The sequence below is a fragment of the Gadus macrocephalus genome, chromosome 5 (genome assembly GCF_031168955.1).
Source record: "Gadus macrocephalus chromosome 5, ASM3116895v1".
In the NCBI taxonomy this organism is placed as follows: domain Eukaryota; kingdom Metazoa; phylum Chordata; class Actinopteri; order Gadiformes; family Gadidae; genus Gadus; species Gadus macrocephalus.
This window is the reverse complement of record NC_082386.1, coordinates 2,414,603-2,439,450: the sequence shown is the minus strand read 5'-3', so window position 1 is coordinate 2,439,450 and position 24,848 is coordinate 2,414,603. Positions and strand designations below refer to the sequence as shown.

Here is a 24,848-nt window from a genome sequence, read left to right as displayed (position 1 = left end):
AAAAAAACAGTTGCGACAGGCTGATTGCAACCGATTACAACCACACATTCACTGAATGGTCAAATTATCGTATTTTTGGCCTTTTTTGGGATTATTGATCGTACATCGTACAGAGGGCCAAATTATCGTACAAATACGATAATTATCGTACACCTGGCAACACTGGGAGGCAGCAACGTACAATACAACCCCCGCATTCCGCTAGGGGGAGCTCTAGCACTCCAACCAAGGCTCCCACTACCACAGCCAGCGCAAGGATCTCGCTGGCAATGGCAAGTGGGAAGCATTAACCCTGCTACACATTGGTCAGGAAACTGTTCCTGTGCGTGTTTCTGGATATGTATTTTGCATGTGTGTGTGTGTGTGTGTGTGTGTGTGCTCTCTTTCTGTTTGCCTCCTTCTCACTTCTTCTCCCCCTCCCACTCAGTTTTTATTTGTGTTTGTGCGTTTGTGTATGTGTGTGTGTGTGTGTGTGTGTGTGTGTGTGTGTGTGTGTGTGTGTGTGTGTGTGTGTGTGTGTGTGTGTGTGTGTGTGTGTGAGTGTGTTTGGTAGTACATTGAACATTGTTTGCTCATTACGGAAGAAGTTAGATGAACTACATGCAAACATAACTTGCCAATGGGCAAACCTGATCAGTCTCGCTGAATCCTGGTTGGATAATAACATCGCAGACTCAGAGCTCTCTATGGACGGATTCGGAACCCCGCTCGGACTGGACCGGGACAATGTGAGTAAAGGCATGGGGTCGGGCTATGTGTCTATGTAAATCAAGAAAGGAGCGGAACTGCTGTTGTGAAGGACTCCTTCTGCACACCTGACTTGGAGCTGCTTGCCGTGTCATTTAGGGCGCCCTCACACTCCATTTGTACCGTGCCCAAGTCCGTTTGACACCTTCACCGTACTCAAGTACGATTGCCCCCCCCCCCACCCGTGCTGCTGGCCTGTGCTAATTTATCAGGTATGGGAAAATGTTTGTATTACGCCAAATATCCCTTGTTTCCAGTGGTGTAGTGGTCCCTGGAGAAGTGGGTATACTCTAAATGTTTGCCCTTTTTTAACGCAGCCCAGAAAAACGCCCTGTTTAAGAAACAGTGACATGTGAGACTACTCTATTTAGTTTACCCAAAAATGCTTCAGTAGTATTTGTTCATTGTCACATAAATTCTGCTGCTTGATCACAGGGAGGAAGGATTATGAAACTAAGCCAATATTTCACCTTAGATTAAAAAGACGCACATCAATCATGTCGTTAGATATATATAATATCAATATATATATATCATATGATGATTGAACATCATCATTTTAAATTATTCAACAATCGTATCAGTAAAGGCAGCGAGTATTAGCCAATAAGAGGCAGAGTAGCGTGGGTCATGGCACGCAGAGCTTTTGGCCGTGATATTACATATACAATTATATTATATTATATTATATACTATTATATATAAAGCTCCGGGAGTCGCAAACGGCAACAATCACTTTCTCCTCCATGCTGCAGTTCACCCCAGACTGCACTGCACTGAGTTTGACGGTTGAACGCTGATTGGCTGTTAAAGTATTGTGAAACAAGATTAACAACATCATTAGGCCTACTCACTCACTGAAATATCAGTGCATTATCATTATCATTTTAATTTAATTGTAATTTAAAATAATAGTGATAATGCACTGAAGTATTATACATATGCACACAAATAAGTACTACATTGTTTTAGAGGATTGTCCTCTAAAACAATAAAAAGGGGTCAAAGTTCAATGAACGTGTTTATGGACGCAAGCTGAAAGTAAACAAGACAGTCTAGCACCAGCCTCATCGTCGGTAACATCGTTAACATGTTGGCTGCTAGCCAAACAGCGAATGCAGCAAAAGCGATATCTGTACATTTCTTGTCTAAATTGTTAATAAAGTTTGAATTTAAAATAACCGTTGTGTCAGACATGGATATTTTTTACCTCTTCATGATATTCAGTGGACCTCAACATTTAAATTAAGGTAACATTTGGTAACACACAACACTGTACAATATTGGCTGAGACAGAATCGCAATCAGAAAAATGGATTTCTGACATTTTAAACAACGCTGGTAATCTATTTTGTGTGAAAGGAGTAATTATCATAGCAGCCTAGCTAGACGATGCAGGCTATTTTGCTCTAGCACCAGCACTACTGCTCCCGGCCAGCGCGCATCAAGGTCATTTTTCACTGACCTGAAACATTTGACAGGACATTGATTAGATTTAGATTAGATTCAACTTTATTGTCATTGCACAAGTAAGGACAACCAGTACAACGAAATGCAGTTTAGCATATAACCAGTAGTGCAATCAATAAAACCTTATTGTTAAAGCAGCGCTATAAGAATAATAATAATAATAATACATAAGACACAGATAGCAGATAGCAGCTGGTCAACAAAGTTAAAGATATCCAGTCAGTTTTTAAAGTGCACATAGCTCTGAGGGTCCATAGAATGCACTATGAATATAAAGTGCAAGTAATACATAAATGGTTAATACAGTTGATCCACATTAATTTTTAAAGTGCATATAGTTCTGAAGGGTCCATAGAATGCAGTATGAATATGAAGTGCATATTGAAGTGCATAAGTAAAGTGCATAGGTGGTTTGATGTAGTCAGACTGACCATAGTCCATGTTCAAGAAGGGGGGGGGGGGGGGGGGGGGGGCTAGTGTAGGGTCTTTGTGTTGAGCAGTGTTGTAGTGTTGTGGAAAAAGCTGTTTCTGAGCCTGCTGGTGCGACTCCTGAAGCTCCTGTAACGTCTCCCGGATGGGAGGAGAGAGAACAGGGCATGACTGGGGTGTGTGTGGTCCTTGATGATTTTGTTTGCACGTTGCAGACACCGTGAATGATGAAGATCAGTGAGGGCAGGGAGTGATTATTTTCTGAGCAGTTTTAACGACTCGCTGTAGGGCTTTCCTATCAGCCATAGTGCAGTTACCATACCACACCGTGAAGCAGTTGGTGAGGATGCTCTCAACGGTGCAGCGGTAGAAGTTCCGGAGGATCTGAGGGGAGAGTCCAGCTTTTTTCAGTTTTCTGAGGAAGAAGAGGCGTTGTTGAGCTTTCTTGATCAGAGTGGAGGTGTTGAGTGACCAGGTGAGGTCTTGTGAAATATGGACACCCAGAAACTTGAAGTTGGTGACCCGTTCCACTTCAGCCCCGTTGATGTGAATGGGTGTGTGTATGCTTGCCTTTGATTTCCGGAAGTCAACAATGAGTTCTTTGGTTTTGGTGGTGTTGAGCACAAGATTGTTACTAGCGTTGTTGTAGGCTGATTCATCATTATTCCTGATCAGGCCGAGCACTGTTGTGTCGTCTGCGAATTTGATGATGGAGTTGGAGTTGTGAATGGGGGAGCAGTCATGGGTGAAGAGGGTGTACAGTAAAGGGCTGAGCACGCACCCTTGTGGTACACCAGTGTGTAGAGGAAGTGTAGTGGAGGAGAGGTTGTTTAACCTCACCGTCTGTGGTCTGTTGATCAGAAAGTCCAATATCCAGTTGCAGGTGGATATGCTGATGCCAAGCTTGTGTAGTTTCATGATCAGATCAGATGGTATGATTGTGTTGAAAGCTGAGCTGAAGTAGATGAATAGCAAACTAGCATAGGAATTGCTATTGTCCAGGTGGGTGAGGGCAGAGTGAAGGGCTGTGGATATGGCATCCTCAGTCGATCTGTTGGCACGGTATGCATACTGGTGGGGGTCTAATGCAAGGAGGAAGGCTGGGCTTGAGGTGAGCTAAGATTAGCTTCTCAAGGCACTTGGTGATGATGGGGGTCAATGCTACCGGTCGATAGTCATTCAGACACGCTGGGTTGGATTGCTTGGGCACGGGGACGATGGTGGTGATCTTGAGGCACACGGGAACAACAGCCTGGGCCAGTGACAGGTTAAATAGCACATTTGCAGCAGCAGCCCCAATGGTAGGGGCTGCTGCTGCTACTGTATCACTGGATGTTGGTTTAGAAAAATAATTTCTAATGTCCATGGCAATGTTTGTTACACACCCTGAGGCTACTTTAACAAGACTGCAAGAAAACGTCACGTTGTCCTGACAACCGTTCTAAACAACCGAATGAGAGATGGCATTTTCCATTGCTTCCATGTGTTTCTTTCAAAATGAAAATAAATCAATTTCAAGAGGTGAAAATCACTACCAGTCGAAACATGAGGGAACATGTCAGGGTTGTCATAACTACAAAAGCTTAAAAAGATCCGGGGCTTTTGACGTGAGATTCGGGGCTTCAGTCCCAAAAGCCACCCCCAAGCTCCGCCCATGGTGTGCATTTATGTGAGAGCGGACATAGGTTTTAATCAGAACAGACTTGTATAGCGATCAGATTGAAGCGGTCTGGCTAGATATTTTGCTACCGAAGAGTAAGCCCATACTAATCGGTCCTTGTTACAGACCGCCTGATCAAACCCAGTTTTTTGAACTCTGAAATTTGCACAACGAGGTTGGACTTGATTAAATCTGAAGTTATCATGATGGGAGATTTTAACACTGATATTCAGAAACGCGATGTGTCCGGGTACAAGGCATTGATGGATTTTTGTTGTTCTTTTAGTTTATACCAGCTGATTAATTAACCTACACGTGTGTGTTCCAACACCCAAACCACGATTGACCTTGTCCTAGTATCAGACAAGTCCAGAATAGCCCAGAGCGGGGTTATTCATTGTGGGTTGAGCGACCATTCTATCGTTTTCTGTACTAGAAAGTCCAAGAAAGTAGTGCTAAATTGTCATTCTTCATATAGAACCCGGTCGATGAAAAGGTATAACAAAGAAACCTTCAATGAAAGTTTGAAACAAATGGATTGGTCTAATCGTAAAGATGTGAATGAAGCATGGTGCTCATTTAAACGTATGTTTTTAGAAATGGTTGATAAAGTAGCCCCATATAAAGAAATTAGAATAAAACAGAGGACAGAACCTTGGATAAATGATGACATCATTAAGGCAATACAGGCAAGAAATAGGAAGTATGATACATTCAGGACACAGAAGGATGAGCAAAGTTGGGCTGAGTATAAAAAGGCAAGAAATGAATATGCAGATGATTCTGCGCTGGTAGTTTCTCATAAGGATAAAACAATTATTGAACAAACACTTAAAAAAGGCCTCGAGTTTTAAAGTCCAAGTTGGATATTCTGAAATGACAGCCAAGGAATCAGTCAGTTACCTTGGCTGTTTGTTAGATTGCAACTTCAGGCACAGAGGGCAATCACCAAGATAAACCATGGAGTCCATTTTCTGGCCAGAATTTCAAAATTTCTGGATAGAAAAACAATGGTCATTTTGGCAGGAGCCTTAATTCAGCCGTATTTAGATTATGCATGGCGGTATAATGGTATAATGGCGTCACAATGAATTTGAAGCATAGGCTACAGACCTCACAAAACAAGTTAATCATACTTGTTTTGGACCTCCCCATGAGAACCCATCTTAATAAGGTGGGATGGTTGAAGGTGGAGGATCGTCTATCTCAGATGCCGTTATCTATGGTACATAGGACTGTTTATGGGGAGGTATCCAATTATTAAAAAAAATAACGCTATTCCACTAGGGGAAGCGTAACATATTTTGTACCACCTAGAGTTAAGACGACCATGGGTAAAGATTCCTTTTTTTATGTTGGAACTATTCTTTGGAACAAGTTACCTGGCCCACTCAAATCAGTCAGAAGCATAAGCCGTTTTAAACAAAACAGGAAAAAATGGTTTAGACACTAATCTTAGACTGTTCAAATTTTAACTGGTGAATCTTTTTACTATGACAAGTATTGACTGCATATTATAGCTTCTATCACTCCAATTGCAATAGGACCAATATATATGAATGAAACAACGTACCACTTGTAGTATTTGATACTGTAATGAACTGACAGCAAGCATTCACTATCATTTGCAGAATGACAAAGCCAAAAACGAGGCTGTGCCCTTCCTGCCGGGCCCCAAATTTGCTGAGGAGAAAGACCTGTGCAAGTTGTGTCTGCCCTCTTCAGCAGAGTGGCAAAGATCTGCAAAGTTTGGCAATGTCTGTGAAGGCCAACAAAAACTCCCACAGGACCTTGGAGTCGGCCCATGTATCAGTGAGTTTTAATCCCTTCAATGTAACAAGGGGTTTGCCCTCTTATACATTTACATAATGATAATTCTTTTGTCAAAAACTACCTTTAGGGTTGTAACAAATCATGGTTATTTCTTTATCATTGATTCATATGCTACTAAAAATAATGTTCATTATATCTAAATATTTTGTGACTGAATGCATAAAGCTTCGCTGCTAAGAGCTGAGCATGAAGTTGAAGCTTTTATTTTGGTGTTATACTTATTTGTCGAGTCACTGTGTAATTCCATATACTTCTTCATCCTATACCTTGCAGGTTAATAAACTAAATGCTCTTGGGTACTGCCCTTTGCTATTTGTGGGACGACATTGCCGAAAGGGAGTGATCAACGGGGACATGGTTCACCATATCCCAGTCAATGATGAAGTGGTGCGGGAAATTCTTAAAAAAATGGGCAAGCTTTATGAGCACCTGCTGAAGAGTAAGATCATCTTAGTTCAAAATGATTACATTATACTTTTTTATCCCATAGTGTATTGGTTAATGGGTGCTGTTTCACTACATTCATCTAATATAAATATACTCCAGTACATACTGTCTATACATCTTTATATAGGGATGGGCGCGAGTAATCGATTCGAGGACAACAAGGAAAAAAGTGTACTCTGTAGACTGTAAAGGTGCAACAATTTTTTTGGCTACAATTATATAAAATCTTTTTCCCATGTATAATACAGCTCAAATGTCTGTCCACCAGCCTCACATGTTGTTTTAATTTATAAAAAAAAACCTGTCTAGACGTTAAGCGAGGTTTTTCCTCGCCTGTCTCACCAACAGAAACACTCTCATTTTAAACTTTCCTTTTATATTATAATTTCAAAAAATTCTATTTGCACTGATCACTTGAGTCTTGGAATACACTAAACGTGCCCATCCCTAAAATATAAGTGTTACATCTAGCCCATTGCAGCATTGAAACCTCATATACCACCTCATCTATCGGAGCTTTTAAGAGTAAATCCGCTGCTGTAGGATGTCTTCAAACTACTTACTATTATTTTTCCTTGGAAGTGATTTATTTATTTATTTTAATATTGTATTTGCAGAGCTGCATCTCCGCCAGGGCGCATCAACAGCTGTGCCTGGGCCAATGGCGGACAGTGCTCGGTCTGGAGCAGGGCCAGGACCAGGACCCGAAGACAACTTTGTGCTACACCTTTTTCCCTCTGTTCCACCTCCATCCTTCACCCCCTCTCAGCCTCCTCCCCCTCCATCCTTCACCCCCTCTCAGCCTCCTCCCCCTCCAACCTTCACCCCCTCCCAGCCTCCTCCCCCTCCACCCTTCACCCCCTCTCAGCCTCCTCCCCCTCCCCCCTTCACCCCCTCTCAGCCTCCTCCCCCTCCACCCCCTCTCAGCCTCCTCCCCCTCCACCCTTCACCCCCTCTCAACCTCCTCCCCCTCCACCCTTCACCCCCTCTCAGCCTTCTCCCCCTCCACCCTTCACAACCTCTCAGCCTCCGCCCCCTCCACCCTTCACCCCCTCTCAGCCTCCTCCCCCTCCACCCTTCACCCCCTCTCAGCCTCCTCCCCCTCCACCCTTCACCCCCTCTCAGCCTCCTCCCCCTCCACCCTTCACCCCTTCTCAGCCTTCTTCCCCTCCACCCTTCAGCCCCTCTCAGCCTTCTCTCCCACTGGTGAAAGGTTTGATTCACTCTCTTCTTCATGTCTAATAACCTAGCTATAACAAATGCACACACAAACAAAACAAAATGAAATTGAATATTGTCAAGATGTCTTGAAATGTTTTAATATTCATATATGTATATGTATGTATATTGTCAAGTAAGGTCGATTTCTTAGAGTCCAGTAGACAGGGAGGAGGTGGAGAGGTCTGTGGGCAGATAAGGGAGAGGGAGGTGGGGGCTGTTGGAAAATTTCCAAGGCCTTGGGAAAGGTGGGGGTTTTACCAGCGGGGACTGAAGGACTGAAGAGGAATAGATTTACTTATGTCAGTGTTACTCATGTATCAGGTTTAGGCATGTATCAGTTAAATATCATAAAATCATATATCATGTTTTAGTATCATCATATAACAATCATTTTATTTGCTTCTTTGTTTTAGTATCATCATGAATCTATCTCTTTCTTTAATATCTATCATTCATTATAACGTGTTTCTTTGTTTTAATATCATCATAAATATATCTCTTTCTTTAATATCTATCATTCATTATAAAGTGTTTCTTGTTTTATTATCATCATACATCTATCTTTTTCTTTTATATCTAGTCTTCATTATAAAGTGTTTATTGTTTTATTATCATCATATATCTATCTTTTTCTTTTATGTCTAGTCGTTATTATAAAGGGTTTATTGTTTTATTATCATCATACATCTATCTTTTTCTTTTATATCTATTATTCACTATAAGATTTATCATGTTGTTTAGACATAATCGGTTATGGAAGAAAGCACTTAGAAAGATTACAGCACTTGTGGGTGAAATTATGTTGTCATACGCTCATGACATGTTGTATTGTTGTATTGTTTATCTTACACTTATGATATGTTGTATTGTTGTATTGTTTATCATTATATGGTGTATTTTACTTATTAGTATAATTTGTGGAACAAGTAACAACAATCTGAAGGCGTACGTGCCGGAGAGAACGTGCCTGAGAGTAGGCCTACGTGCCGGAGAGAATCTCTGCCATGGCGAGGTGGAAAAATACCAGGTCAGAGTGACCTGATGGCCAGCTGCATGAGTAAGAAAGAGGGCGGGGCTGACAGTGAAAGTTTTAGATAAAAGGCGCTGTATGAGGCGGAGAGGAGAGACATCGTCCCGACGGGGGCTCCATGCGGGGCGGCCCTGGGCCCTTTGCGATCTCCGGACTTTCGGACTTAGAAAACTTAGAAAACTCAGAAAACTTGGAACATCCGATCTCTGTACTTTCGGACTTAGAAAACTTAGAAAACTTGGAACATCCAATCTCCGTACTTTCGGACTTAGAGAGATTAGAACATCCGATCTCCGGACTTTCGGACTCAGAAAAATTAGGACATCCTCTCTCCAACACGCTACAGATATGCGTGTCTTAGCCCACCGGGGCAAAGAAGACTACTGGCAGTGGGACCATTTGATGAGAATATCCTGGCTGTGGGACCATTTGATGAGACCGACCCTCCGTGCCCGAGGAGAGATAGAGCTCCTCTCTCTCTCCCTACTGTCGACACCGGAGAAGCGTAGTGTAGCGAGGTAAGAATCAGGAATCGAAATTATTATAGACTAAATCAGCTTTATAAACAAACCCAATTTATTAGGCACTATATTATTGGAGAGATAGGGATTCCCTCTCTTTTCCTCTGTCAACACCGGCGTGGAACACCAGCGCTGCTCACTTCTCGATGACACGGAGCGGCCCGTATCAGATAGGGGCCATCGGAGCAACATTCCAGCGCAGCTCACCCTCCCCAATCTGAATCAGTGTGGGGGCCAACGACAAGGGAACAACGGCCTTTCTCTTCACACAGCTGAGGGGAGTGTTGAACATAATGCAGAGAGGACCTGCTACGGAGGAGCGTAGGTTAGAGCTTCAGTGAACAAACTAACTGTTCTAGTATAGGCATCGTGGATCTAAGAGGTTACCTAGTACAAAGAAATCAAACATATCCCGGGAGTTAGTCATTCCAAACTCCTAAAACATCTCAGCAAATTCACCAAGTGCACGGATCCCAGAGGAGAGCTATCATAACAGACGTGATCGGCATGCCACATTCCTGGCTACGGGTTATGCCCAGGGGTGGGGCCACCGAGGTTAGCGGGATAGGCGTCTGATACAAGGTAGTTAGGGGCTGAGCGAATCTCCTCACCAACCTGTTACAACCGTTACGGGACACAGGTTTCACTAGCATCGCCATTTAGGGGGTGGTAGAATTGACGGATCTGACAATATATATATATATATATATATATATAACCATGTGCAGGTTGAACGTTTTTTTTTGCTCTTACTTACAGGACATACTAATATATATATATATATATATATATATTAGTATGTCCTGTAAGTAAGAGCAAAAAAAACGTTCAACCTGCACATGGTTATTTTTCCGCGTGTACATGTCACCATAAGTTGATTGACATGTATAACATAGTGTAGTATTATTTTAAACCGTTTAACTGGTAGAATTCAACTACCCAAAAATGAAATTGTTAGAGCTGCTGCTTTAGAACTCTTAATACTTGGGTGTCTAATTCGTTTTGTACTTTTTTCTTTTTTTTCTTTAGAATGCTGCAAACACAGGACACAGAAGGTGTTCCTGTATGATACGATTTTAAGAAAAAGAATTGTAAAGGTAAGTATGTTCTGCTTTCTTCCTCTTGGTGTTCTAGTAAAATACAATGGGAAAACATTTAAGGTTCAAAATCGATTTATTTTTCATTCTGCAACACAGTGTTATATGAGGATTATATAAGAAAACGCAAATTGTAGTCCTTTGATGTTTCAAAATACAAAAAATAATTGTGCAGTGAAGGGCTGTCCCCGACTAAGAATTTAACTAGTCGGATCTGATTCGTCATGTCTTTCCTATCGTCAACTGATTTTCAAATCATGACGATTTTTTTATCACTCAATCAAGGCCTCTACTCATGATCAGCGGTAATACTTCTGATAATGCACTGGCTGTCCAATTGTTTTTATATGGAGAGGGCAGCCTTCAGCAGGCTTTCAGGCTGAAAGGATAATGAGACAGCCCAACAATCAGTTGATTCTTTCAGTTTCCCCAATATAAATTTTACATTGGGGCTGCCCCTCTGTGATTTTTGCACCCCAGCTGATTGATTGGATTGGTTTTTAAGAGAAAATAGGAGAGGAGCAGTGCAGAGTGCTCTTTTATCTATGTGCGCAACCCAGTCGCCAAGAAAAAACGTTGACGGTGTACGTTTCCACAACACAGTCTCACTCCGAGAACGTCAAATACCGACTGTTGGCAAAGGCCCTTTAGCGTCGGTGACTGACGTGAAAGGGACCCTTTTTATTCGCTCTGTGACGTTAAAGGTACCCTTCGGCGTCTTCTGCATACGGAATGGGGGGTGCCTCACTACGTCTCTAATAGACGATGTGAGCATCTTTCCTATTGGATAGTTTTTTAGGATATTCTTCTGTGAAAATGGCGGACATACTTTTTATCCTGGGTGGAAAATATGATATTTTAGAATAGTTACACCATTAAAAGTGTTTATGTAAACATTTTTACCGAGAAATGTGCCTTTTACTTTCATAATCGTCGTTCGGCGAATGTGAAGGATGTTTGGTTTGATAGATATGACGAAGAATATTTCATCGGGCGATAATGGCCGGCGTACAGGCATCCCGGGCTCACGAAAATAGGTGACACTGTCACGTTATTTAATCTATTGAAACGTGATCAGGTACACGTATTTTCTAAATGTTCGTGTCAAAAAGCACAATTTTCAAACTCATGCATATCAATTGGAAGTATTTGTCGTGATTTGTCACTAAGCACGACTTCCATCTAAGGTTCTGTCCGGGAGCTTTCTCCCTATTGTCCCTTAAGGAGCTCCGTACAGAACATTTATTGTTAAAAATTGTCTGTGATAACTAAGAATATGACAGCTTTTGGCCACCCGTTTCTACTTAAAATTGTCTGTGATAATATGACAGCGTTTGGCCACCCGTTTCTACTTTCACCTTTGATTCTGAGATATGTGATAATTCACGGATATATTAAATGCAGGTGCGCTGCTCTGTAGGCAAACCGCGATGGAAAAAAGGGTAGATGCTTCATCGGAAAATATGGTATTTTAGCATAGTTACGCCATTAAAAGTGTTTATGTAAACATTTTTTAGCGAGAAATGTGCATTTTACGAATGTGCGAATATGAAGGATGTTTTGTTTGATAGTTATGGCGAAGAATATTTCAGTCGTCTCCACATAATGATTACAACATGGTTGCTATGATGGTTGCTACGGACGCTGAAACCAGCAGCTCGCAAGCCGTTTAAATCATGGGTATAAAACCATTGTCTTTGCTGGTTATGTAAGGGATAATGTATAGAACAATTATTGCCTTCAGGCGATAACGGCTTATTTTAGATAATGACCGGCGACGCTCATTACACGGATACTTGCCTAAACGAAATACTAACTTCACATGGTGTGTCTTTTTACTATTAATTTGTTACCAGCATTCGTAGTATCCAAACAAATCCTTCGTTTACCTTGACAGCGGTCAATTATACTTGGCAACGATGAATTATCAAATATAATTCACGCCGGAAGTTGTGAAGGGTGAACCGAGCGTTCCACGGCATTGAAAAGACCCGTGTAATAAGATATTTTATGTAACCTTATAATAATGTTCTCCTATTGAACAACATTATGGCGTCTTCTTTCTTGGGATTTCCTGTGAGCAGCTGCTCCGGTCACACATGTATTAACCCGACATCGGCTCTAATAGACGCTATCTGTCCTACTTGATAGTTATAAGAACGATGTTTATGGCTAGACAGATGTTTCAATGACGTCAGGTTGCTAGGGACGGGCTGAAAGACGCCGTGGGCACCTGTCCCATTGGAAGTCAGAGGACCTGTCCCGGTAGTAGTGTAATGTCCGTTTTTAGGTTTTTACCCTAACGATGATTTAAAAAAAATATCTGTGACGCTTCTTGCCCTTAACACAGCATTGTATCCTTGTTAATTACACAAGCCAATGTTACGTACATCTTTTTCCGGATTTTCCGACCGTCGTCCTTGGCGGAAGTTGCAGTTTTCGCGCTACCAACCTCAGGTAAGAACTCGCATTGAATGGTTAAGAGACTAAAAATAAGAAGTAGGACTAAAAACGACGCCACAAAGGTTGATAGTATCAGCCCAAATGAAGTGGATAGCCCGTTTAGAACTGTACAGTAGCAATTTAATTTGACAGATTTATTTAAGACACTACACTGTCATAAATGTGCACAGACGTATTTTAGCCAGCTAGTAGCCTATCCGAGCCCTACAGCCAGCTAGTAGGGCTACAGGATGAAAAAGGCTGCGTCTTTAAATGTAATCTTTATTTTGGTGTACATTTATTTGAAGAGCCTTGCATAAACTATATTGACCGTTGCTATGAACAAGAAACATGTTTCCTAAATGTTTAAATCATGTCACGATGTAATCTTGAATGTGGTGTGTGATGGTTACCTTGCATCAATGACTGAGATGTGCTTTGATTTCCTATGCATCAAAATAGACATTGCATACACAACTGGATTTGTTTTGTTATATTTGCAATTTCATTTTAATAAAATAAAAAGTCCATAGGGTAATCCTGTTTGCCATTTGGCTAATTATATGGTCAGCAATATGTTATGATGGTATTGATACCATTGTTGCCTTTTCCCACTGGCAGCCCTTACAGTAGCCTACATCCAGATGGGATACTTAACCTAATTGCCATTTGTCTTTGAATGTATATTTACAATGTGCATCAATAAATTAAAAACATTTTAACTGGTGAATACTTTATACTATGACAAGTATTGACTGCATATTATAGCTTCTATCACTCCAATTGCAATAGGACCAATATATATGAATGAAACAACGTACCACTTGTAGTATTTTATACTGTAATGAACTGACAGCAAACATTTCACCATCATTTGCAGAATGACAAAGCCAAAAACGAGGCTGTGCCCTTCCTGCCAGACCCCAAATATGCTGAGGAGGAAGACCTGTGCAAATTGTGTCTGCCCTCTTCAGCAGAGTGGCAAAGATTTGCAAAGATGGGCAAAGTCTGTGAAGGCCAACAAAAACGCACACAGGACCTTGGAGTCGGCCCATGTATCGGTGAGTTTTAATCCCTTCAATGTAACAAGGGGTTTGCCCTCTTAAACATTTACATAATGATAATTCTTTGATCAAAAACTACCTTTAGCGTTGTAACAAATCATGGTTATTTCTTTATCATTGATTCATATGCTACTAAAAATAATGTTCATAATATCTAAATATTTTGTGACTGAATGCATAAAGCTTCGCTGCTAAGAGCTGAGCATGAAGTTGACGCTTTTGTTTTGGTGTTATACTTATTTGTCAAGTCACTGTGTAATTCCATATACTTCTTCATCCTATACCTTGCAGGTGAATAAACTAAATGCTCTTGGGTTCTGCCCTTTGTTATTTGTGGGACGACATGGCCGAAAAGGAGAATTCAACGGGGACATGCTTCACCATATCCCGGTCAATGATGAGGTGGTGCGGGAAATCCTGAAAAAAATGGGCAAGCTTTATGAGCACCTGCTGAAGAGTAAGATCATCTTAGTTCAAAATGATTACATTATACTTTTTTATCCCATAGTGTATTGTTTAATAGGTGCTGTTTCATTACATTCATCTAATATAAATATACTCCAGTACATACTGTCTATACATCTTTATATAGGGATGGGCGCGAGTAATCGATTCGAGGACAAACAAGGAAAAAAATGGTACTCTGTAGACTGTAAAGGTGCAACATGTTTTTTTCCATGTGTATAATACAGCTCAAATGTCTGTCCACTAGCCTCACATGTTGTTTTAATTTAAAAAAAAATACCTGTCTAGACGTTAAGCGTAGTGGTTTTTCCTCGCCTGTCTCACCAACAGAAACACTCTCACTCTTTCCTTTTATATTTTACTTTCTAAAAATTCTATTTGCACTGATCACTTGAGTCTTGGAATACACTAAACGTGCCCATCCCTAAAATATAAGTGTTACATCTAGCCCATTGCAGCATTGAAACCTCATATACCACCTCATCTATTTGAGCTTTTAAGAGTAAATCCGCTGCTGTAGGATGTCTTCAAACTACTTACTATTATTTTTCCTTGGAAGTGATTTATTTATTTATCTAAATATTGTATTGGCAGAGCTGCATCTCCGCCAGGGCGCATCAACAGCTGTGCCTGGGCCAATGGCGGACAGTGCTCGGTCTGGAGCAGGGCCAGGACCAGGACCATCCTTCACCCCCTCTCAGCCTCCTCCCCCTCCACCCTTCACCCCCTCTCAGCCTCCTCCCCCTCCAACCTTCACCCCCTCTCAGCCTCCTCCCCCTCCACCCTTCACCCCCTCTCAGCCTCCTCCCCCTCCAACCTTCACCCCCTCTCAGCCTCCTCCCCCTCCAACCTTCACCCCCTCTCAGCCTTCTTTTCCTCCACCCTTCACCCCCTCTCAGCCACCTCCACCCTTCACCCCCTCTCAGCCTCCTCCACCCTTCACCCCCTCTCAGCCTTCTCCCCCTCCACCCTTCACCCCCTCTCAGCCTTCTCCCCCTCCACCCTTCACCCCCTCTCAGCCTCCTCCCCCTCCAACCTTCACCCCCTCTCAGCCTTATTTTCCTCCACCCTTCACCCCCTCTCAGCCACCTCCAACCTTCACCCCCTCTCAGCCTCCTCCCCCTCCAACCTTCACCCCCTCTCAGCCTCCTCCCCCTCCAACCTTCACCCCCTCTCAGCCTCCTCCCCCTCCACCCTTCACCCCCTCTCAGCCTCCTCCCCCTCCACCCTTCACCCCCTCTCAGCCTTCTCCCCCTCCACCCTTCAACCCCTCTCAGCCTCCTCCCCCTCTATCCTTCACCCCTTCTCAGCCTTCTCCCCCTCCACCCTTCAACCCCTCTCAGCCTTCTCTCCCACTGGTGAAAGGTTTGATTCACTCTCTTCTTCATGTCTAATAACCTAGCTATAACAAATGCACACACAAAAAAAAAAAATTAAATTGAATATTGTCAAGATGCTTGAAATGTTTTAATATTCATGTATGTATATGATTATGTATGTATATATATATATATATATATGTATATGTATGTATATATATGTATATGTATATATATATAACATAGTATAGTATTATTTTAAACCGTTTAACCGGTAGAAGTCAACTACCCAAAAATGAAATTGTTAGAGCTGCTGCTTTAGAACTCTTAATACTTGGGTGTCTAATTCGTTTTGTACTTTTTTCTTTTTTTTCTTTAGAATGCCGCAAACACAGGACACAGAAGGTGTTCCTGTATGATAGGATTTTAAGAAAAAGAGTTGCAAATGTAAGTATGTTCTGCTTTCTTCCTCTGGGTGTTCTAGTAAAATACAATGGGAAAACATTTAAGGTTCACAATCGATTTATTTTTCATTCTACAACACAGTGTTATCTGAGGATTATATAAGAAAACGCAAATTGTAGTCCTTTGATGTTTCAAAACACAAAGAATAATTGTGCAGTGAAGGGCTACCCGACTAAGAATTTAACTCGTCGGATCTGATTCGTCATGTCTTTCCTATCGTCAACTGAGTTTCAAATCATGACGATTTTTTTATCACTCAATCAAGGCCTCTACTCATGATCAACGGTAATACTTCTGATAAAGCACTGGCTGTCCAATTGTTTTTATATGGAGAGGGCAGCCTTCAGCAGGCTTTCAGGCTGAAAGGATAATGAGGCAGCCCAACAATCAGTTGATTCTTTCAGTTTCCCCAATATTAATTTTACATTGGGGCTGCCCCTCTGTGATTTTTGCACCCAAGCTGATTGATTGGATTGGTTTGTAAGAGAAAATAGGAGAGGAGCAGTGCAGAGTTCTCTTTTATCTATGTGCGCTGTAGTCGCCTCTACATATTTACACGATCAACACACCTAAAAGGCAAAGATACGACAAAATAGATGAGTCGTCACCAGCACTTGCAACATGTAAGCTACAGCTGTTGATTACACTTCCATTAAATGCTAGTGAACCTCTCTAAAATAAAGTCACTGAAATGGTGAACATAAGCATAAGCAGAGTGCAGGGCTTGTCCTATTGTAGTTTTAGCTCTTAATATTTATCACTAGGCTGGATGGCTTATCTGATGTGTTTTTTTTTACTTGTGCGTGTCGCAGAACACAAACACTCTCATGTTAATCTATGCAGCTGTCTACCAACACCATCGGGCGTGTTTTTTCAGCTTTGCTCTCATAGGTGGTTTTTGGAAATGGATGAATTATAAAATACATTAAGCAATTTCATACTACAGATATATTTGACAAATGCTTCTTTCCCTCATAACTACTGCATGTTATTTCTTAATTATAATTTGTTCTAATGTCATTCCTTTTAGGGAAGAGCAGAAGTGAAAGTGAGGTGGCAATCATGCACAAAATGGTAAGTTCTTCCTAAATTACAACAAACAACTTAAGTTGCATCCATGGCACTGAGCATCACATCACAATGCAGTTATGGACAGCATGCAACATATACAGATAATGACAGGACAAACACAACAAGATAGCATGCAGACGAAGTGAATTATCTGGGTGTTTTGTTAAGGGCTGTTATGGCTGCAGGTACCAGGCTGTTGCCATAGTGAGCCCTCCTGTGGGCGGCTATTGACCGGTGACCATCCGTCAAGTCTCTCAGCCCCGATGGCCCGATTCCATTGCTCTATAATCGTTTCACACAGTGACCATCGGAACACACAAAATGATTGCCTAGTTTGACACCGGCATAATTGCACACAAACACTTGAATTGCTTTTAAGATGCACTATAGCATGATAAACTAACATGCAAAACATGTTTTATAAGCAAATTGGAGACAAAAAGTGTTATGTCTGAATCAAGCTCTTCCGTTAAAGGGGACTAAAGGCGCGTTCACTCTCCTGGTGATAACGAGACGGCTCGCCAGTGATGACGCTCACGCTTACGCGTGTTCCCGACAGCGACAGTTCATGTGCACTTGGGAAACAGCCGGTTGGGAATCTAAAAGTTCTTCACAGAAGGTTTTTTTTATCCGATAAAGAGACAGTCAGAACTGAACAGAACTTAGTAGGATCAGTTTCAAGTTTGCATTTTTATTATTATTATTATTATGCTTTGTTTCCTTGATGTCTATCACCTACTATCCTTTTGCTTTTATTTATGAGAAGCACATACAGTATTGCCACTGTATGGAACACCTCCCCTTATCCTAGAGCTGGTTTACCAGTACACAACATTTAAAACTGAGCAAATTCATGCCAACAGACGTTACAACGTCAATCAATAGTAAAGTATTGGATATGAAGGTTGATTCTTTTATATTGAGTAAAACGTTCAAGTTCCGCCATTTTTATGCGCGTCACTTATCAACCATATGTCACCAACTGGGCAACTCTGTTAACAAAACTTGGCCCCAGTGATTTGAACACACCAATATCATACCACCAGGTGTGAGTGTGATTAGCCATTACAATCATTTTTCGAAAATGTGACGCTTCTGACATCACAGGTGGGCGTGTCCACCTAGATGTGTGCTGGATAGATCAGTCTACCAGCCTACCAAGTGGACTGTAGCAAACGTTGCTCATCTATCCGTCACACAGCTAGGTGGACACGCCCACCTGTTATGTCAGAAGACGCAGATTTTCAAAACGGCTTGTAACGGCTAATCACACTCACACCTGGTGGTATGAAATATCCCCTTTAAACTTTCATTCCTGTAAATGTGTTTGCTCTTTCATTTTCTGGCAGTGGCAAGGCCTGGAAGGACACGTGGGAGCCAGCTGAGCAGTATCAACAGAAATAAAGTCCTGTTTAGTTCTCACCTGTATATGTTTCAATATGTTATATGTTAATTCTGCCGTTGGAATAACACACACACACACACACACACACACACACACACACACACACACACACACACACACACACACACACACACACACACACCAAAATAATGTTCAATAAAATATGTTTTATGGTATGTTTGTTGTCTTTTTAAATAATTTTTGGATTTTTTTCTTTGATAATGGCGGACAGTTTTTATTCTTGGTGGAAAATATGATATTGTAGTGCCAGAGGAAAGGGAGAACGTAGGCAACGTAATAAGAACCGTTTTAATCCAGAAAACAAAGCAGAACAGTGGGTCTGTTCGAAACCACCTACTTGCTTCATACTCTTACTAACTATGACGTCAAATTGAGTAAGTAGAACGTAGTAAGCGAGTTTTAGGTAAGCGAGTAGTATCCGAATGTCTTCTACTTCCGGAAAGATTTTGTGTAAGCATCGCTAGCTTACTAGACGTACTCAACCGCCCCAGAAGGCACTGCGTCTATTCAGAAGAACAATGGAAGCAATGGCGCTAAACGGGGAGCCGCAGCAGCAGAGCCCACAGCTATACATTCTATATTAACTGGCAATCTAGCATTAGGACAAAGAAGAGGAAACGCGGGAAAATCTGACAATAGACAAGAAAAAATAATAATAATTAATCATAATTAATAAATGTTTTTTTTAATAATTGTTTTTAACATATCACCGCAAATCCTTAGGTTGAAGATGTACTGTGACGTGTAAATGTGACGTTTATATATTTATTCATAATATTTATTAACGGCGCCCGGCCGGTAGGTTATTGACACGTCATTTGACACGTCATTTGATTCACGTCATCTGAGGTGGTTAAGTAAGAACGGTCTTCCGAACGTCGATTACTCAAATGGATTACTCAATCATTATTTAAGGATTCGAGTAGTAAGCCAAGTATTGAGTAGATAGTAAGTAGTAATTAGTAAGTCATTTCGAACAGACCCAATCACTCTCGGTACATGGCCAGAAGAACAAGTGCAACCGTATAAACCTTCCCCCTAGACCCCGTGACCAACACATTCTCACTCCGAGCGCGTCGATTTTTGACGAACGGTCAGTGATTTTGGCTTCAGCTTCTTACGCATTGAAAATATCGCAAATACGAATTCGTTCTCAGCCTATGTTTTGCCATTTATTTACCGTGTTAATATGGCAGAATAAAGAAAAAATTCATGCATTATCATTCAACTTGAACATGTGTTTTTACAGTATGGAGTAGTGGAGGGATGACGTGTGTTGGCCAACCCGGAAGTGAGCGTCGCCCGGGGTTCCCTTGACAAAAAGCCAACGGGTTTTTCCATTGGATTTTGGAAGATTGCAGACAATTTTGCATATTTGAAGCACCTCCTCAAAAACTAGAAAATAAATAAATAAATACATAAGAATAACGGTGCTCAAAATATTGAAATGTAAACCAATGCATTCTGAGTGGGAGTGTTTCTCCGATTTTTCCATGCTACACAGAACGAAATGTAAACCCATGCAAATAAAGGCTCCATGGTCATAATAATTTAATTATAATTAATCTCCTGAGTGTGTAAGGTATGTATTCTATTTTTTTACAATGGGGCTGCGTTCACGTCACTTAATTGTCATGGTTGCTATGGTGGTTGCTCGCCCCCTCCCCCCCTGATTACGTTTTATTGAACATATTGTAATGACCTCGCCGGTGACATAACGATGTCGAGTCATTAGTAATTGAAGGAACTTTTAATGAACCAAAACCAGGTCACTGAAACCCGTAACCAACGGCAGAAATCCCACCCAAAACAAACCCCGGTTACCCCGGCAACCCCCAACACGGTCTCACTCATGTGCAGGCCCCCACCCTCGTGTTCTTCCAAGGCCCTCCCCCAGCTGACCTAATGATTCGCCCCCACACTGATTGACAAGAAGAACATTACAATGAATACATGCACACAGAACAACTGGCATAACGGACAACGAAATACAATGCAACACATAACACACAAACTATTTAACTGTCCCAGGGTCGCTACAATATCGTAAATACGAATTCGTTCTCAGCCTATTTCTGCCATTTATTTACCGTGTTACTATGGCAGAATAAAGAATAAATTAATGCATTATCATTCATCTTGAACATGTGTTTTTACAGTATAGAGTGGTGGAGAGGGATGACGTATGTTGGCAAACCCGGAAGTGAGCGTCGCCCTCGGTTCCCTTGACAAAAAGCCAACGGGTTTTCCATTGGATTTTGGATTATTGCAGAAAAATCCTCAACTCCTCAAAAACGGAAAATAAATAAATAAATAAAAATAACCGTGCTCCAAAGAACGAAGTGTAAACCAATGCATTCTGAATGGGAGTGTTTCTCCGATTTTTCCATGCTACACAACGAAATGTAAACCCATGCAAATAAAGACTTCATGGTCATAATAATTTAAATATCATTAATCTACTACTGAGTGTGTAGGGAGGTAGGCTATTCTATTTTTTTCAACGGGGCTGAATCCAGTCACTTGACCGTCATGGTTGCTATGGTGGTTGCTATCGACACCGCCCCCTCTAATACTCGTGGCTCACGCGGCAAAGGAGCTGCCGTAAATTGGGTTGTTTTTGTCGTAAACTAGGGTCCGATGGTTGAAAAATAGACAGATATTCCAAGGTATCCTTAAAAGGCCGCTTGGATGTATTTATTTTCTGCAGTTTAGACTTTTTCTATAACAAATTTTTGAAAGCAAAACACCAAGCTCATTGATTTAACGAGGGAGGGTTATTTGAAACAATTTATTCAATAAATATTTGTGAGAGGTCATTCCTTCTCCTGATTTTACTTCCTATTTATGTCTAGGGTAAACCCCTACTGTCCACAAGCATCCCCCCCTCCCCATATGGATTTGGAGAATTGTTGCCACGTCCCAGTGGTGGAGGTATCATATATATATGAAAGAGGGCATTCAATTATAGCCTACAATGATCAATTAGGAGGCCGAAGCCTTAAAGGAAGTGATGCAATAGGTGACTGAGTCGACAACATTTAAGTAAGCTGCATATGTATAGGGTCTCTTATATATCAAAGAGGGTCTCAAAGGACGCATACGCTTCAACCTGTGGCTCCAGCACTACAGGAAATTACTCAGCAAGTGCTCCATCTCGTTGCAACTCACCCAGCGGCTCGCTTGCAAGATTTTGGCCTGAAGTTCTTCCCAGACCTACACCCTAGCCATCCAACATGCATATCTGAGAATCAGGCCTCTCTTTAATAATGACAAAAAGTTATGAGAGAAACACACATTAACTTTTTGTTATCTCATAAGCGGCGTGGTGCCGGCACCTTTTGAACTTTTGACCCCCGACTTCAAAAACGTGGCCACAGGCCAGCTGTGTCTACACACCTTTAGCCACAAATGTACACCTCCATCCCACAAAAAATGGGGACTAGAAACTAACCTCTGTCTTATGTATATTTACTGTACTGTTGGAGGTCACGCCGCTTTGCCGACCTTTTCGAGATAGCTAGGGATGCTAAAATGTTTACACACATTTCCCGGGGCCCCGTGAACGACATATCCGAGATTTGGAGTTCTAGCCCTTAGAGAAAAAAAGTTTTCCCAAATGGAGTATCATTTGGACAAAGCCCCTCAGAAGTGTAGCCTGCAAGACCTAATGGTTCAGAATGTGGTGGAAAAACAGTTTTTGAGATAGGAAGGTCCTACCGCCCTGAAATTTTAATACCTTATTCTAGGGCCTAACTGGGACCTCCGCACCGAAACTTGGCCCGTTCGGACCCCGAGGGCAGGAAGGGGGGGGCCTGCCCTCGGGGTCTGACCGGGCCAAGTTTCGGGCAGGAAAGGCCCCCCCTTCCTGCCCTCGGGGTCCGACCGGGCCAAGTTTCGGTGCGGAGGTCCCAGTTAGGCCCTAGAATAAGGTATTAAATTTTCAGGGCGGTAGGACCTTCCTATCTCAAAAACTGTTTTTCCACCACATTCTGAACCATTAGGTCTTGCAGGCTACACTTCTGAGGGGCTTTGTCCAAATGATACTCCATTTGGGAAAACTTTTTTTCTCTAAGGGCTAGAACTCCAAATCTCGGATATGTCGTTCACGGGGCCCCGGGAAATGTGTGTAAACATTTTAGCATCCCTAGCTATCTTGAAAAGGCCGGAAAGGGGGCGTGACCTCCAACAGTATGGCAAATGTACATAAGACAGAGGTTCCTTTCTAGTCCCCATTTTTTGTTGGATGGAGGTGTACATTTGTGGCTTAAGGTGTGTAGACACAGCTGGCCTGTGGCCACGATCTAGAAGTCTGGGGTCAAAAGGTCAAAAGGAGCCGGCACCACGCCGCTTATGAGATAACAAAAAGTTAATGTGTATTTCTCTCTTTTTGTCATTATTAAAGAGAGGCCTGATTCTCAGGCATGCATGTTGGATCATTACGGTGTAGGTCTGGGGAGAACTTCAGGCCAAAATCTTGCAAGCGAGCCGCTGGGTGAGGTGCAACGACATGAAGCACTTTCTGAGTCATTCCCTGCAGGGCTGGAGCCACAGGTTGAAGCGTATGCGTCCTTTGTGACCCCCTTTGATATATAAGAGACCCTAAGGTATAGCTTACTTGAAAATGTTCTCGTCTCAGTCACCTATTCCATAATTTCCTTTAGTGGTTCGGCCTCCTAGTTGAATGAGCCTCTATCATATGATACCACCACCACTGGGAAGTGGCAACAATTATCCGAATCCATATGGGGAAGGGGTGTGTGTGTGTGTGTGGGGGGGGGGGGTACTTGTGGACAGTAGGGGTGTACAATAGACGTAATTAGGAAGCAAACTCAGGGGATGGAATGACCTCTCACAATGTTTAATTTAATAAATTGTTTCAAATAACCCTGCCTCGTTAAATCAATGAGTTTGGTGTTTTGCTTTCAAAAATACTAGGTTACAGAAGAAGTCTAAACTGCAGGAAATAAAAACATCCTAGGTGCCTTATAAGGATACCTTGGAATATCTGTCTATTTTTTAACCATCAGACCCTAGTTTACGACAAAAACAACACAATTGACGGCAGCTCCTTTGCCGCGTGGTTTTTAGAGCCATATAAGGATTGGAGGGAGCAACCACCATAGCAACCATGACAGTCAATTGACGTGGAAGCAGCCCTGTTAAAAATATTAGAATACCACCCCACACACTAAGGAGATTAATTATATTTAAATGATTATGACCATGGAGCTTTTACTTGCATGGGTTTACATTTCGTTCTGTGTAGCATGGAAAAATCTGAGAAACACTCCCATTCAGAATGCATTGGTTTACATTTCGTCCTTTGGACGATTTATTTATTTATTTTCAGTTTTTTGAGAAGGTGCTTCAAAAATGCCAAATTTTCTGCAATAATCCAAAATCCAATGGAAAAACCCGTTGGTATGTTGTCAAGGGAACCCAGGGCGACGCTCACTTTCGGGTTGGCCAACACACGTCATCCCTCCGCCATGTAGGCCTACTACTGTAAAAACACATGTTCAAGTTGAATGATAATGCATGAATTTATTCTTTATTCTGCCGTAGTATTTATTGAAAGGGGGGGGGGCATACAAGTCTTTTGGCCAAGGATCCACATCTGTGTGTAGGCTATGTGTGTTCACTGTTCAACCCCGCCCATACTCTCCGTTTTTAAAACAACCCGTGAAGATTGCAACCCTGCATCACCGTCACCTCCCCGTACTGGCAGCGATGGGAAGTTTCCAAATAATTATAATTTATGTATTGTATATAACCAGGAATTTATGTAGGCTTTTTTCTAAAAAATAACCTTGTTTGTGCCTTCTTCAGGTGCCTCCACAGAGCTACGCGCGGATCCTGTAGATATAACACGCTATTTTATGTTGAAATGCGACGTAATCCAGTGTTCACGAAAACGTACACTGTCAACGAAAAATTTTGGCGACAAAGTAACCCAAGATAGGTGGCTCTGATGGTCTGTGTTGTTTTTTTAGATCATGTCAAACAAATCAATGTTTTAAAGGTAATCTTTTTGTCTCAATAACATTTCAATATGCAGCCCACTTTGTAGTCAATGAACAAGACAATAAGTAAAAGGCCTTTGTCCAAAATGCATGACATATGCGTCTTAGAGTACCA

At 41.8% G+C, this 24,848-nt stretch overlaps 1 protein-coding gene across 12 annotated transcripts; it reads left to right on the top strand.

Moving 5' to 3' along the window:
• The first annotated feature begins 7,959 nt into the window (after positions 1 to 7,959).
• On the top strand, positions 7,960 to 20,730 carry LOC132457122 (uncharacterized). 12 transcript variants are annotated; one of them, XM_060051159.1, is made up of 10 exons: positions 7,960 to 8,335; positions 8,531 to 9,683; positions 10,388 to 10,455; positions 12,806 to 12,912; positions 13,778 to 13,958; positions 14,253 to 14,418; positions 15,021 to 15,791; positions 16,125 to 16,192; positions 17,241 to 17,284; positions 18,631 to 19,693. In XM_060051159.1, exons 5-10 carry the CDS (start codon positions 13,779 to 13,781, stop codon positions 18,683 to 18,685), a joined length of 1,284 nt encoding a protein of 427 aa, XP_059907142.1. In that variant the 5' UTR covers positions 7,960 to 8,335; positions 8,531 to 9,683; positions 10,388 to 10,455; positions 12,806 to 12,912; position 13,778; the 3' UTR covers positions 18,686 to 19,693. The 12 variants fall into 12 exon arrangements, 10 of the variants coding, with proteins under 10 accessions (XP_059907142.1, XP_059907149.1, XP_059907147.1 ...); XR_009525569.1 differs by lacking the exon at positions 7,960 to 8,335 and adding an exon at positions 17,757 to 17,900 and having other exon boundaries at positions 8,474 to 9,683; positions 18,631 to 18,763; XM_060051166.1 differs by lacking the exon at positions 7,960 to 8,335 and having other exon boundaries at positions 8,474 to 9,355; positions 12,892 to 12,912.
• The last annotated feature ends 4,118 nt before the right edge of the window (positions 20,731 to 24,848 follow it).